We start from the raw sequence: 13,547 nt of genomic DNA on the forward strand, positions 1-13,547 counted from the left end.
CCTCAAGTGTGTCGCTGAGTGGTACAATCTGAGCGTGTTGGGGGCACAAGGAACTGCAGATGCCAGGATCTTGTGCAGAACACAAAATGCTGTAGGAATTCAACCGATGTGGAACGCATTGAATTGGGAGACAATGATGAGATGTGCAGGGGGAATTTTAGAAAAGGATTATGTTGGATTAGTGTAAATGGGCAGTTGATGAAATGGTGCAGAGTCACAGAGTTTATTTCTGTTCTGTACTGTATCTTTCTGTAATCATGCACAGTCTTTTCTTCAAATGGATAGCATACAAACAAAAACTTTTCACTGTACCTTGTTACACAATAATAAACTAAACTAAAACAAGTTCAGATATAACCTACAGTTTTAGTCCATTATTTGACTTTGACCAAGCTTTTGGTTTTACAGACCTCCAAAATTTTTGAAGCAACAACTAAAATAAATTAACAGAACTTGTAGTTGAGCTCGAGTTTGAGTAATTCAGAATAGGAACCACTTTTTTTCTTTTACTATGGAAGATTTAAAAAAAATCAGATATTCTGTTTAGATTTATGTAACATTACTGCCACTCAGTAAATTAAAATTAGAAAGGTTTCAGCAAAATAATTCTAGTTGCCAACATACAAATCAAAACAAATGAAAAAATGCTGGAGAAACTCAGCGGGTGAGGCAGCATCTATGGAGCGAAGGAAATAGGCAACGTTTCGGGTCTCAACCCGTAAAACAAACTCCGTACAGACTGCACCCGTAGACAGGATCAAACCGGGGCTCTAGTGCTGTAAGCCCCTGTCCCACTTAAGAAACCTGAACGGAAACCTCTGGAGACTTTGTGCCCCCACCCAAGGTTTCCGTGCAGTTCCCGGAGGTTTTTGTCAGTCTCCCTACCTGCTTCCACTACCTGCAACCTCCGGCAACCACCTGCAACCTCCAGGAACCGCACGGAAACCTTGAGTGGCGCGCAGAGTCTCCAGAGGTTTCCGTTCAGGTTTCCTAACAGCAACTCCACCGCGCCTGTACTATTACTCAATTACTGACCTCACTCAGCATGTCCGGAAGTGGCGGCGCTGCCCTGGCAGCAGCGGCTCGCCTGCAGTCCGTTGGTTTTAACTTTTTTGTATTGTTTTTTTTCGTTTTTCTCTAGTTATGTTTTTGGTTTTTAGGCTGTGTTTATGTGGGGAGGGGGGTGGGGGGTGAAACGGGGGCTGCTGTCACTCCCTTCGGGGGAATACGACCTTTTGTCGTATCCCCCTTCTTTGCCTCCGTCTACGCTGAGGCCTAGCGGAGCCGGCGACCTCGGGACTCTGGAGGCAGCTGACAGGACTCGTCCTGGGCTCGCTCCCGGCCCAGCCCGGGATGGAACGGTGCTCCCGTGAGAGCGGCATGGTGAGGGGCTGGAGTGGCCCAGCCCAACGGCACTCCCGTCGGAGTGGCCCAGCCTGAGGGTGGAACGGCACTCCCGCTGGAGTGGCCCAGCCTGAGGGTGGAACGGCACTCCCGCTGGAGTGGCCCAGCCTGAGGGTGGAACGGCACTCCCGCTGGAGTGGCCCAGCCTGAGGGTGAAACGGCACTCCTGCTGGAGTGGCCCAGCCTGAGGGTGGAACGGCACTCCCGCTGGAGTGGCCCAGCCTGAGGGTGGAACGGCACTCCCGCTGGAGTGGCCCAGCCTGAGGGTGGAACGGTACTCACGTGAGGGCGATCCGGTCCGGGGGCTGGGACGGTGCTCCGGTGGCTGGGGTGACGTTCTGGCGGCGGTGTCCAGCGTCCTGGGTTCAGCCGCGGGCCAGCGGCTGCGTGTGCTGGACTGGAGGTGCGGCGGCTTCGACCACCCCGGGCCGCAGTGTTTGAACCGGCCCGTTCGCGGGGTTCGGTGAGCTGCGGGACTGTTTATACCATCGCCCGGTGGGGAATTGCCTCAGCGCAGAGGGAGAAGAGGGAAGAGACTGCAGCCCTAGGATTTTTGCCTCCACCACAGTGAGGAGGTGTTTGGAGGACTCACTGTGGTGGATGTTAATTTGTGTTTATTGTTGTTCATTATTGTATCATTGTATGTATGACTGCAGGCACGAAATTTCGTTCAGACCGTAAGGTCTGAATGACAATAAAGGAAATTCAATTCAATAATCATGTTTTGCCTTAAACTATTAGAACCACAGCTTCTGCTTCCAGAATTATTTTTTTTTTGCAAACTTCTCAGATGCTCAGAACGCCACACAAGAAGCATCTTGTTGAAATCAAAATGAGCCAACAACTGGCGACACATTGAACAGTAATTAATTTATTAAAGCCAACAAAGCTGGACGTTGAGGCAAATTGCGGCAGGATTTTTCAAAAAAAGAAAACAAAATACGAACAAAGTTAGGTGAAAAGCAAGCCAGTCTGATGCATCAGTAAAAGTGCATAGCAAGGAACTGCAGATGCTGGTTTAAACCGAAGATGCTGGAGTATCTCAGCGGGACAGGCAGCATCTCGAGAGAGAGAGAGAGAAGGAACGAAAAAGGGTCTTGACCCAAAATGTCACCCAATCCTTATCTCCAGAGATGCTGCCTGTTCCCCTGCGTTACTCCAGCATTTTATGTCCAGCATCAGTAAAACTGACTGATGCCATCAGTACAAACGGATTAAACATTGACAATGCGAGTGATTGCAACAACAGCACAATGGATTAAATAATTAAAAGCTCAGCTGGATATGGCGAGATAAGTACTGCTCAGATTACAAACAGCAATTTTCTACTCAAGCAGAGATTCCTCAGACATGGAACTCTGAAATTATTTTAGAACTCGAAGTTGCTATTATAATTGTACATAAATTTAAGACTGCTTTGAATAGTAATCAGCACAAATACTGCAGCAAAACTCAGCATGTTATCAACCTGGCAACCTCTGCAAAAGCAAGTTTAATTGGGAAACTGCAACATCAGACTCCCCCACACTTTAAGGAAAGCAGATTAATTCCTACCTGACAAAAAAAACTATCAATACTTTCACAGCTGCAATTTATGAATCATCAGGGTTTGAATCAAAAATCAAATTAAGTATTTTTTAAACCAAACGAATGTTTAGGACCCCAAACATGATTTTTTTTCAACATGCCTGTTAGTATTTCCCAAAATACACAAGACTTAAAACAAAGGAACAGGTGAAACACCCTGTACCACTACTAAATTACTGACCTCACTCGGCATCTAACCACACTTTACAAGGTATAAAGCAAGGTTTATACAGGGAGCATGAATGTTATTTTATACACACCAAGTTCAAGACCATATGCAAATGGGGACAGAATTAGGTCATTTGGCCCCTCTAGTCTACTCCACCATTCGATTATGGCTGATTGATTTTCCCTCTTAACCCCACCCATCTCCCCATTACCTATGACGCCCTTACTAATCAAGAACGGATCAATAACTGCTTTAAAAAAACCTAATGACTTGGACATCACAACCATCTGTGACAATGATTTCCACAGATTCACCACCCTCTGTGTAAAGAAATTCCTCCTTAAAACATTGAAAACACTTCCACATTTCCAATAACAGTAATTTCATGGAATAAACCGTCTAGCCTCCTGCCAGAGATATCAATTAAATTTAAATCTTGTACGCCCATGGTGGATACAGAATTATATTAATTAAAAGTTGTTTTTTTGAAAGAATATGGGGTGTGTTAGAGGTGAAAAACCAATATGTTCACAATTCTTTCACACACAAAGGATTTTCAACTGCACAAACAGGATTACAGGAGTGTCCATTCATTAATAACCTTTAAAGAGTTTAAATTCTGACATAACATTAAAAGACAATGTGCTGAAGTAACTCAGCAGGTCAGGCAGCATCTCCAGAGAATATGATTAGGCGACATTTCGGGCTACTTATCCATGTTCTCAAGAGATGTTGCCTGACCCGCTTACTCAAGCACCTTGTATTTTTTTGTGTAAAACAAGACTGTTCTACTGACTAAACAACACCTCCTATTTATAAATTGTGGAGTACAGAGGCAAATAAATAAATGACGGGTCTTTGTCCCAAACATTATGGAGGGCACTGTATGTACACTTGTTCTGCTTTCGTTTATAATCTATGGTTGGATGAGTAATGCAGAAAGCTGCAATACTCAACAGGCCAGCTGCTGCGCCTATCGAGACAAGAGTTAGGTTTCAGTCTGATACAGGAAGTTTCAGTCTGACCCAATACAAAGAGAAAGCAATACAAGAGAGTAAAACCGAACTTCAAGACTGGCAATCCTAGGAAGAGAATGGGAGGAATTTCTTGAGCATTGTCAGACCCCAGAACATTATAAAACACTTCAAATGCAAACACTGGTAAATAAATATTTAAAACAATCACTGCTCAAACAAGATTGAAGTCTGAAGAAGGTTCTCGACCCAAAGCGTCGCCCATTCCTTCTCTCCAGAGAGGGTGCCTGTCCTGCTGAGTTGGTTACTCCACCTTTTTGTGTCTATCTCTGCTGAAGCAAGAATACTTTTCAGCCAATTAGGTATTTTCGTAAGCGCAGTCACTGTTGCAACATACAAAACAAGACAAGCATACAGCAAGTTCCCTAATAACAAGCGATAATCATCAGATGATCTGATTTGGTCACAGAGAGAATAATAGCTGGAATATATGTGGGGAGGAACTGCATATGCTAGTTTAAACTGAGGTCAGACACAAAAAGCTACAGTAACTCAGTGGGTCAGGCAGCATCCCTGGAGAAAAGGAATAGGTGACGTTTTGGGTCGAGACCCATTAGCTGGAATACACTGGATAATCAATCCCCTGCTCCTACATTCAAGGAAACAACACTTCATAACATGACATTGAGTAGGATGAAGCCCTGACTCAAGGCCTCATTCTTATGAACTTCCAATGCTACATCTATTAACGGGGTAATGAGAAAATCAGGAATGACTACGAGAGGGTGCAAACCAAGATGGACTGAACAATGCAAGCAGTGAAATAGTGATATTACTGACACAGGAAGGTGCGGTGAGAAGGGGAAGTGCCAACGGTGGTGTTGGTGGATGAGTGTCACAGACGGAATGGTTCTTTCAAAGGTTGGTAGGGGACAAGTGAGAGGAGCTGCCTGGTGATAGAATCTTACTAAAGCCGAGAGATTCAGGGAGGACTATTTGCCAACTGCGGAGGTTGGGCCAGGTGGAATGCCACCACACAGTGAACCCAATCCTTCCTCTGAGTGTGAGCAGAGAGGTGGAAATGGACAATATTGACAAGCACGTCAAAGTGGAGTTTAGTTTAGTTTAAAGTCTAGAAGCTGGTGCTTCTGCCCACCAGTTCCGCACCGACCAGCGATCCCCGCACGCCAACACTATCCTACACACTAGGGACAATTTACATTTATACCAAGCCAATTAACCTGCAAACCTGTGGAAAGAACTGCAGATGCTGGTTTAAATCAAAGGTAGACACAAAATGCTAGAGTAACTCAGCAGGGTCAAGCAGCATCTCTGGAGAGAAGGAATGGGTGATGTTTCGGGTCGAAACCCTTCTTCAGACCTACAAACCTTTACGTCTTTGGAGTGTGGAGGGAACCAAAGATCTCAGAGAAAACCCACGTGGTCACGGTGAGAATGTACAAACTCCGTACAGACGGCACCCGCAGTCAGGATCAAACCCGGGTCTCTGGCGCTGTAAGGCAGCAACTCTAATGCCGACCGAGTTAAGAAAAACATCTTGGAAGCATTGTTTACACAAAGCACCTGAGTGATCGAATCAGTGGAGTGGGAGAATGGAATGGAATCCTTCCAGAACCAAGGCCGGAGACCACATCACCCACCGCATCTGGCAACCATTTGGACAGTGCAGAACTCCCACCGACACTGGAGATGCCAACAGATAACCAACCATTCATTAAAACATCATAACAAATCTCCTGTCAACCAGATGGCAACATCAGACAGAAAGTACGACCAGCCTCAACATTAACAGATCTGGTCACGGTAGGTGCCGCAGTTGGCACAAGAAACATAAACACTAAATGCAACAATCTCTACATCTGGAAACACAAGAGACTGTAGATGATGGAATCTGGAACAAAACACCTCGTGACTCCATTGGTGGCAATTGTTTGGCAGCCCTGCTGCAAGGGTTTTTACCCGACATGTCAGCCATCTCACTACATAGAAACATAGAAACATAGAAATTAGGTGCAGGAGTAGGCCATTCGGCCCTTCGAGCCTGCACCGCCATTCAATATGATCATGGCTGATCATCCAACTCAGTATCCCGTACCTGCCTTCTCTCCATACCCCCTGATCCCCTTAGCCACAAGGGCCACATCTAACTCCCTCTTAAATATAGCCAATGAACTGGCCTCAACTACCCTCTGTGGCAGAGAGTTCCAGAGATTCACCACTCTCTGCGTGAAAAAAGTTCTTCTCATCTCGGTTTTAAAGGATTTCCCCTTTATCCTTAAGCTGTGACCCCCTGTCCTGGACTTCCCTAACATCGGGAACAATCTTCCTGCATCTAGCCTGTCCAACCCCTTAAGAATTTTGTAAGTTTCTATAAGATCCCCTCTCAATCTTCTAAATTCTAGAGAGTATAAACCAAGTCTATCCAGTCTTTCTTCATAAGACAGTCCTGACATCCCAGGAATCAGTCTGGTGAACCGTCTCTGCACTCCCTCTATGGCAATAATGTCCTTCTTCAGATTTGGAGACTACCTCCAGATGCTGCCTGACCCTTCCAGTTACTCCAACATTGGGTTTTTTTTTACACCAGATCACATCATCTGCAAACTGTTGGTGGAGCTCAGCAGGTTGAGCAGCATCTGTGGGAGGTAGAAGGATGGTCCACGCCTCAGTTGGAGACTTTGGCAAAGGACTCACAGATACTGCTTGATTCACTGAGTTCCTCCAGCATGGAGACTCAAGCAACTGTAGATGCTGGAATCCTGTGCAATGCACAAAGTGCTGGAGGAACTCAGTGTTTACGAAAAAACTGGAAAAATCGAAGGTAGACAAAAATGCTGGAGAAACTCAGCGGGTGAGGCAGCATCTATGGAGCGAAGGAATAGGTGATGTTTCGGGTCGAGGCCCTTCTTCAGAATGATGAGTCAGGCAGCAACTGGGGAGGGAATGGACTGTCTGAAGAAAGGTCCTGACCTGAAAAGTCATCTGTCCAACCCCTCCACAGAGGATGCCTGATCCACCTGCGTTCCTCCAGCACTTTGTTTGCTCATGTTTTCCTCCAGCAGGTTGTTTTTACTTTTTAAATAAAGTCTCCACAACTGCACCACCCGCCTCTCAGATCGAGAAAGAGAATGCACCATCCAGGGCAGTGCAAGTGATGGACATGTAGCCCCTAGTAGGGCAGGTGATGGCATGGGTGGCCCTGGACCGGGCAGGTGGGGCTGGTTGCCCTGGGACAGGTGGTGACAGGTGGCCCGGGTCGGGCAGGTGGGGATCAGGCAGGTGGTAATGGGACAAATGGGGATGGGACAGGTGATGTTGGGACCAGTGGCCCTGGGACAGGTGGGGATGGCCCAGGTGACCCTGGATCGGGCAGGTGGGGATGGGACAGGTGGGGGTGGGGCAGGTGGGGATGGGACAGGTGGGGGGGGGGGGCAGGTGGGGGGTGGGGGCAGGTGGGGGGGGATGGGGTGGGGCAGGCAGGTGGGGATGGGACAGGTGATGTTGGGACAGGTGGGGGTGGGGCAGGTGGGGATGGGGCAGGTGGGGGTGGGGGCAGGTGGGGGTGGGGCAGGGGGGGGTGGGGACAGGTGGGGGTGGGGCAGGTGGGGGTGGGGCAGGTGATGTTGGGACAGGTGGGGGTGGGGCAGGTGGGGGGTGGGGCAGGTGGGGCTGGGACAGGTGGGGTGGGACAGGTGGGGTGGGACAGGTGGGGATGGCCCAGGTGACCCTGGATCGGGCAGATGGGGATGGGACAGGTGATGTTGGGACAGGTGGGGGTGGGGCAGGTGGCGATGGGACAGGTGGGGGTGGGGGGTGGGGCAGGGCAGGTGGGGGTGGGGTGGTGACAGGTGGGGATGGGACAGGTGGGGGTGGGGCAGGGTGGGGGATGGGACAGGTGGCGATGGGACAGGTGGGGGTGGGGGGATGGGACAGGTGGGGGTGGGGATGGGACAGGTGGGGGTGGGGGTGGACAGGTGGGGGTGGGGGTGGGACAGGTGGGGGGGGCAGGGCAGGGGACAGGTGGGGATGGGACAGGTGGGGGATGGGACAGGTGGGGATGGGACAGGTGGGGGTGGGGGGTGGGACAGGTGGGGGTGGGGGTGGGACAGGTGGGGGTGGGGCAGGGACAGGTGGGGGTGGGGGTCAGGGTGGGGATGGGACAGGTGGGGGTGGGGGTGGGACAGGTGGGGGTGGGGCAGGGACAGGTGGGGGTGGGGCAGGTGGGGATGGGACAGGGTGGGGGTGGGGGTGGGGGACAGGTGGGGGATGGGACAGGTGGGGGGGGGGGCAGGTGGGGGTGGGGCAGGTGGGGGTGGGGATGGGACAGGTGGGGGTGGGGCAGGGACAGGTGATGTTGGGACAGGTGGGGCAGGGACAGGTGGGGGGTGGTGACAGGTGGGGGGTGGGGCAGGTGGGGGGGGGGGGGGGGGGTGGGATGGGGCAGGTGGGGGATGGGGTGGTGACAGGTGGCGATGGGGACAGGTGGGGGGGGGGCAGGTGGGGGGGGGGGTGGGACAGGTGGGGGTGGGGCAGGTGGGTGGGGGGGGGTGGGGATGGGGCAGGTGGGGATGGGGTGTGGTGACAGGTGGCGATGGGACAGGTGGGGGTGGTGGGGGTGGGGCAGGTGGGGGTGGGGCAGGTGGGGGTGGGGCAGGGGGGGGTGGGGCAGGTGGGGGGACAGGTGGGGGTGGGGCAGGTGGGGGTGGGGGTGGGGGTGGGGGGTGGGACAGGTGGGGGTGGGGCAGGTGGGGGTGGGGGTGGGGGTGGGGGGGTGGGGACAGGTGGCGATGGGACAGGTGGGGGTGGGGCAGGTGGGGGGGGGCAGGTGGGGATGGGACAGGTGGGGTTGGGGCAGGGTGGATGGGACAGGTGGGGGTGGGGCAGGGGGTGGGGGTGGGGGTGGGGGTGGGTGGTGACAGGTGATGTGGGGACACTTGGGGCAGGGGCAGGTGGGGGTGGGGGGTGGTGACAGGTGGGGGTGTGGGGTGGGGCAGGTGGGGGTGGGGGTGGGGGGGGGGGGGGGCAGGTGGGGGTGGGGCAGGTGGGGATGGGACAGGTGGGGGTGGGGCAGGGACAGGTGGGGATGGGGAAGGTGGGGGTGGGGGGCAGGTGGGGTGGGGCAGGTGGGGGGGTGGGGATGGGACAGGTGGGGGGTGGGCAGGGACAGGTGATGTTGGGACAGGTGGGGCAGGGACAGGTGGGGGTGGTGACAGGTGGGGGTTGGGGCAGGTGGGGGGGGCAGGTGGGGGTGGGGGTGGGGATGGGGTGGTGACAGGTGGCGATGGGACAGGTGGGGATGGGACAGGTGGGGGTGGGACAGGTGGGGGTGGGGCAGGTGGGGGTGGGCAGGTGGGGGTGGGGGTGGGGGGATGGGGCAGGTGGGGATGGGGTGGTGACAGGTGGCGATGGGACAGGTGGGGGTGGTGACAGGTGGGGGTGGGGCAGGTGGGGGTGGGGCAGGTGGGGGTGGGGGTGGGGGGTGGGGCAGGTGGGGATGGGGGTGGTGACAGGTGGCGATGGGACAGGTGGGGGTGGGGGGGGGGCAGGTGGGGGTGGGGGCAGGTGGGGGTGGGGTGGTGATGTTGGGGCAGGTGGGGGGGGGGGGCAGGTGGGGGTGGGTGGTGACAGGTGTACATGGGCCGCGCGGCCGCGGGAGCGCGCTCACCTCGTGCGTGTGCTTGATCAGGTCGCCCTGGAAGTTGGTGCCCCGTTGACAGGCGCCCCCGCCGGCCGTCGCTGTGACCCCGCTGGGCAGCCGGAGGGCGAGGAGGGCGAGGGCGGCGACCAGCAGCGTCCAGGCCGCCAACAGCGGCGGTGCCTTCATGTCGAGGCGGAGACGCGGACACTAACAGCCCGACCCGCCCGGCGGACCGCTCCGCCCCCGCCCCAGCCCGCCGGATGTCCCGCCCCCGACCCAGCGCCGCCGGATGTCCCGCCCCCGGGCCCAGCGCCCATTGCTCACGCGCCACGTCAATCAGGCCACGTGACCTGGCGCTGGGACCGCCCCCGCGCTGCTGGTGACGTAACACCATCAACATCAATAATAATAATATATGTTATTGTCATTGTACATGGGTGCAGGAGGTTTGGTTTGCAGCTTCCATCCAACACGCACACCCCCATCCACATTAACGGGACGGAGGTGGAACGTGTTTCTAGCTTCAGGTTCCTGGGGGTCAACATCTCCGATGACCTCTCTTGGACCCAAATACCTCTACTCTGGTCAAGAAGGCTCATCAGCGTCTCTTCCTCCTGATGAGACTAAAGAAGGTCCATCTGTCTCCTCAGATCCTGGTGAACTTCTACCGCTGCACCATCCAGAGCATCCTTACCAACTGTATTCAGATTCAGATTCTGATTCAATTTTAATTGTCATTGTCAGTGTACAGTACAGAGACAACGAAATGCATTTAGCATCTCCCTTGAAGAGCGACATAGCAAACGATTTGAATAAAAAATAATAAGAAATAATAAGTATATCACATAATATCCCATAATATCACAGTATGGTGTGGCAACTGCTCTGTCTCCGACCGGAAGGCACTGCAGAGGGTGGTGAAAATTGCCCAACGCATCACCGGTTCCTCACTCCCCTCCATTGAGTCTGTCCAAAGCAAGCGTTGTCTGCGAAGGGCGCTCAGCATCGCCAAGGACTGCTCTCACCCCAACCACAGACTGTTTACCCTCCTACCATCCGGGAGGCGCTACAGGTCTCTCCGTTGCTGGACCAGCAGGTCCAGGAACAGCTTCTTCCCTGTGGCTGTTACACTACTCAACGATGTACCTCGGTGACTGCCAATCACCCCCGGACACTCCTCAACCAGGACAAAAATACTTTGACTGTATGCACGTAAATAGATTTATTTATTGCTCATATTTATGTTGCTCTTCTAGGGAGATGTTAACTGCATTTTGTTGTCTCTGTACTGGACACTGCACAATGACAATAAAGTTGAATCTGAATCTGAAACACTCAGCAGGGCCGGTTCAGAGCAGCGATAGCTCTGGGGATGAAGCTGTTCCTGAGTCTGGAGGTGCGGACGTAGAAGGCCTTGTAACGACTGCCGGAAGGCAGGAGTTTGAACAGACTATTACAACGGTGTGAGGAGTCTTTGTGGATGCTGACAGCCTTCCTGAGGTACCGTGTGTAGTAGATGCCCCCCAAGGCTGGTAGCTGTGTCCCAATAATCTTCTGCGCCCTGTGGCATATATAATAGTTGGAGAGGGAGTGGCCAGATCAGACCAGCCACGGGAGTTGGAGAGTACACAGTTCTTACCAGATAGTAAGAACGGAAAGCTATAATTTGTATAAGAATAAAAAAGGATCTGGTATGTTCATCTTTTTGTCTGTACAACTACTGACAACTACAGGCGATACAGACTAAGGGACTGTGGTAACTGTGAAATCGACAGAAGGATGGAGGGTTGGGTGTGTATGCGTGCTTTGTTCGTGATATTTATTTAGTTGTTTATCTTTATTATTTTACCGTGTATGTATCGTTAGCTTTTAGAAATGTTTGACTGCACTGACTGGCTGACATTTTAAATTTCGTTGTACATGGTCCATGTTACAATGACAATAAAGAAACTATTCTATTCTATTCTATTTAATAAAGAACGCTGGAAATAACGTCTAAAAGATCAATTATTTTGGCTGCGTAAGATCACTCCCACATTCCTGTGTAGTAATGGCAACGGAAAGTTGGACATTGAAAAAGTTACAAATTGCCAGGACAATAGTACTTCATCAGTAACAATAATACAATACAGCAATGTTACTACAAAACAACAACATCAATAATACCAGTACTACTGCAGCAGTACCACAACAACAATGGTACTACAACAGCAACAATAGTACCACAACAACAATGGTACTACCACAACAGTACAACAATGGTACTACAACAAGTACAACAACAACAGCAACAACAGTACAACTACAGCAATATGACCACAATAGAGCAACAGCAGTAGAGAAAGGATCGGGACCCTTCTTCAGAAGTGAAGAATCATGTTTGCTTTCCGCGGCAGAGAGGGAGAGGCGGGAATAGAAAGAATATCTCCAATTAGGGAATCCCAATGTTTCTGAAACTATCTCATTGGCCGGAGACATGTGTCATAAGGTCATAAGTGTTAGGAGCAGAATTAGGCCATTCAGCCCGTCAGGGTGGCATGGTAGCGTAGCGGTAGAGTTGCTGCCTCACAGTGCCGGAGAACCATGTTTGATCCCGCATACGGGTGCTATCTGTATGGAGTTTATACGTTCTCCCATTGACGACGTGAATTCTTTCAGAGATCTTCAGTTTCCTCCCACTCTCCAAAGATGTAGAGATTTGTCAGTTAATTGGCTTGGTTTAAGTATAAATTGTCCCTAGTGTGTGTAGGATAGTGTTAATGTGCGGGGATCGCTGGTCGGTGCAGACTCGATGGATCGAAGGGCAATGTATCTCTAAATTTAAAACAAAACTAAAAAAGTCTACTCCACCATTCAATCATGGCTAATCTATCTCTCTCTCCCCATTCTCTTGTGTTCTCCCCATAACTTAGCACCTTTATTAATCAAGAATCTATCTATCTCTGCCATAAAAATATCCATTGATTTGACCTCCACAGCCGTGTGCAGCATAGAATTCCACAGATTCATCACCCTGGTGTCAAGGAAGGAGAAGTGGTTGTGGAATTCAGTGACAGCAGGATGGGGAGAGACCCACAGAGGGGGAATAAGGCTTCATGGTTGGCATTTCTGGAAGTGAATTCAACAGCAAAGAAAATCAAAACACCAGATACTGGAAACGAACCTCATATCAGCCAATGTCTGTCACACCTACTGACTGTTTCTTGTAGGTTCTACTTTCATCTAAAAGTAAAAATCAAAGAAATGTCCCACCCTGGTCATTCCTTCTTCTCCCCGCTCCCGTCCGGCAGAAGGTACAGAAACATGAAAATGCGCACCACCAGACTCAGGAACAGCTTCTTCTCCTGTTATCAGTCCTTCCATAAGCCAGGGTACTGACCGATTCACCTCTACCCCATTGCGGACATTGCACTTTGTCTGTGGAACTGATGCGCTACAATGCTGAGATCTATATTCTGCACTCTGTATCTTCTCCTTTGCTCTACCTATTGTATGCGAGTTCCACTTGGTTTTATTTATGGACAGCATTATCTGATCTAATTAGACAGCATGCAAAACAAAGCTTTTCACTGTACCTTGGCACAGGTGACAATAATTCACCTGAACCTCATAGCTTATGGAGCAACGTGATCACTGCTCAGAACACTATTTTAAATTCTGTACATTTCTTTTTGCTTAACCTGTTGTACGTGAGCATGGCTTCATTGTATTTATGTACCTGATTTATTGGGCTAGCATGCTAAACAGAGCTTTT

At 51.2% G+C, this 13,547-nt stretch overlaps 1 protein-coding gene across 1 annotated transcript in view; it reads right to left on the reverse strand.

Moving 5' to 3' along the window:
* LOC129708949 (sortilin-like) overlaps positions 1–10,008 on the reverse strand; it is a 47,760-nt gene extending 37,752 nt beyond the window's left edge. Inside the window, exon 1 of the mRNA XM_055655026.1 lies at positions 9,821–10,008. Within this exon, the coding sequence (XP_055511001.1) occupies positions 9,821–9,979 (159 nt within the window). The 5' untranslated portion in view covers positions 9,980–10,008. The remainder of the gene's footprint in view (positions 1–9,820) is intronic.
* Positions 10,009–13,547: the final 3,539 nt, after the last annotated feature.

The sequence above is a fragment of the Leucoraja erinacea genome, chromosome 24 (genome assembly GCF_028641065.1).
Source record: "Leucoraja erinacea ecotype New England chromosome 24, Leri_hhj_1, whole genome shotgun sequence".
NCBI classification, from domain to species: Eukaryota; Metazoa; Chordata; class Chondrichthyes; order Rajiformes; family Rajidae; genus Leucoraja; species Leucoraja erinaceus.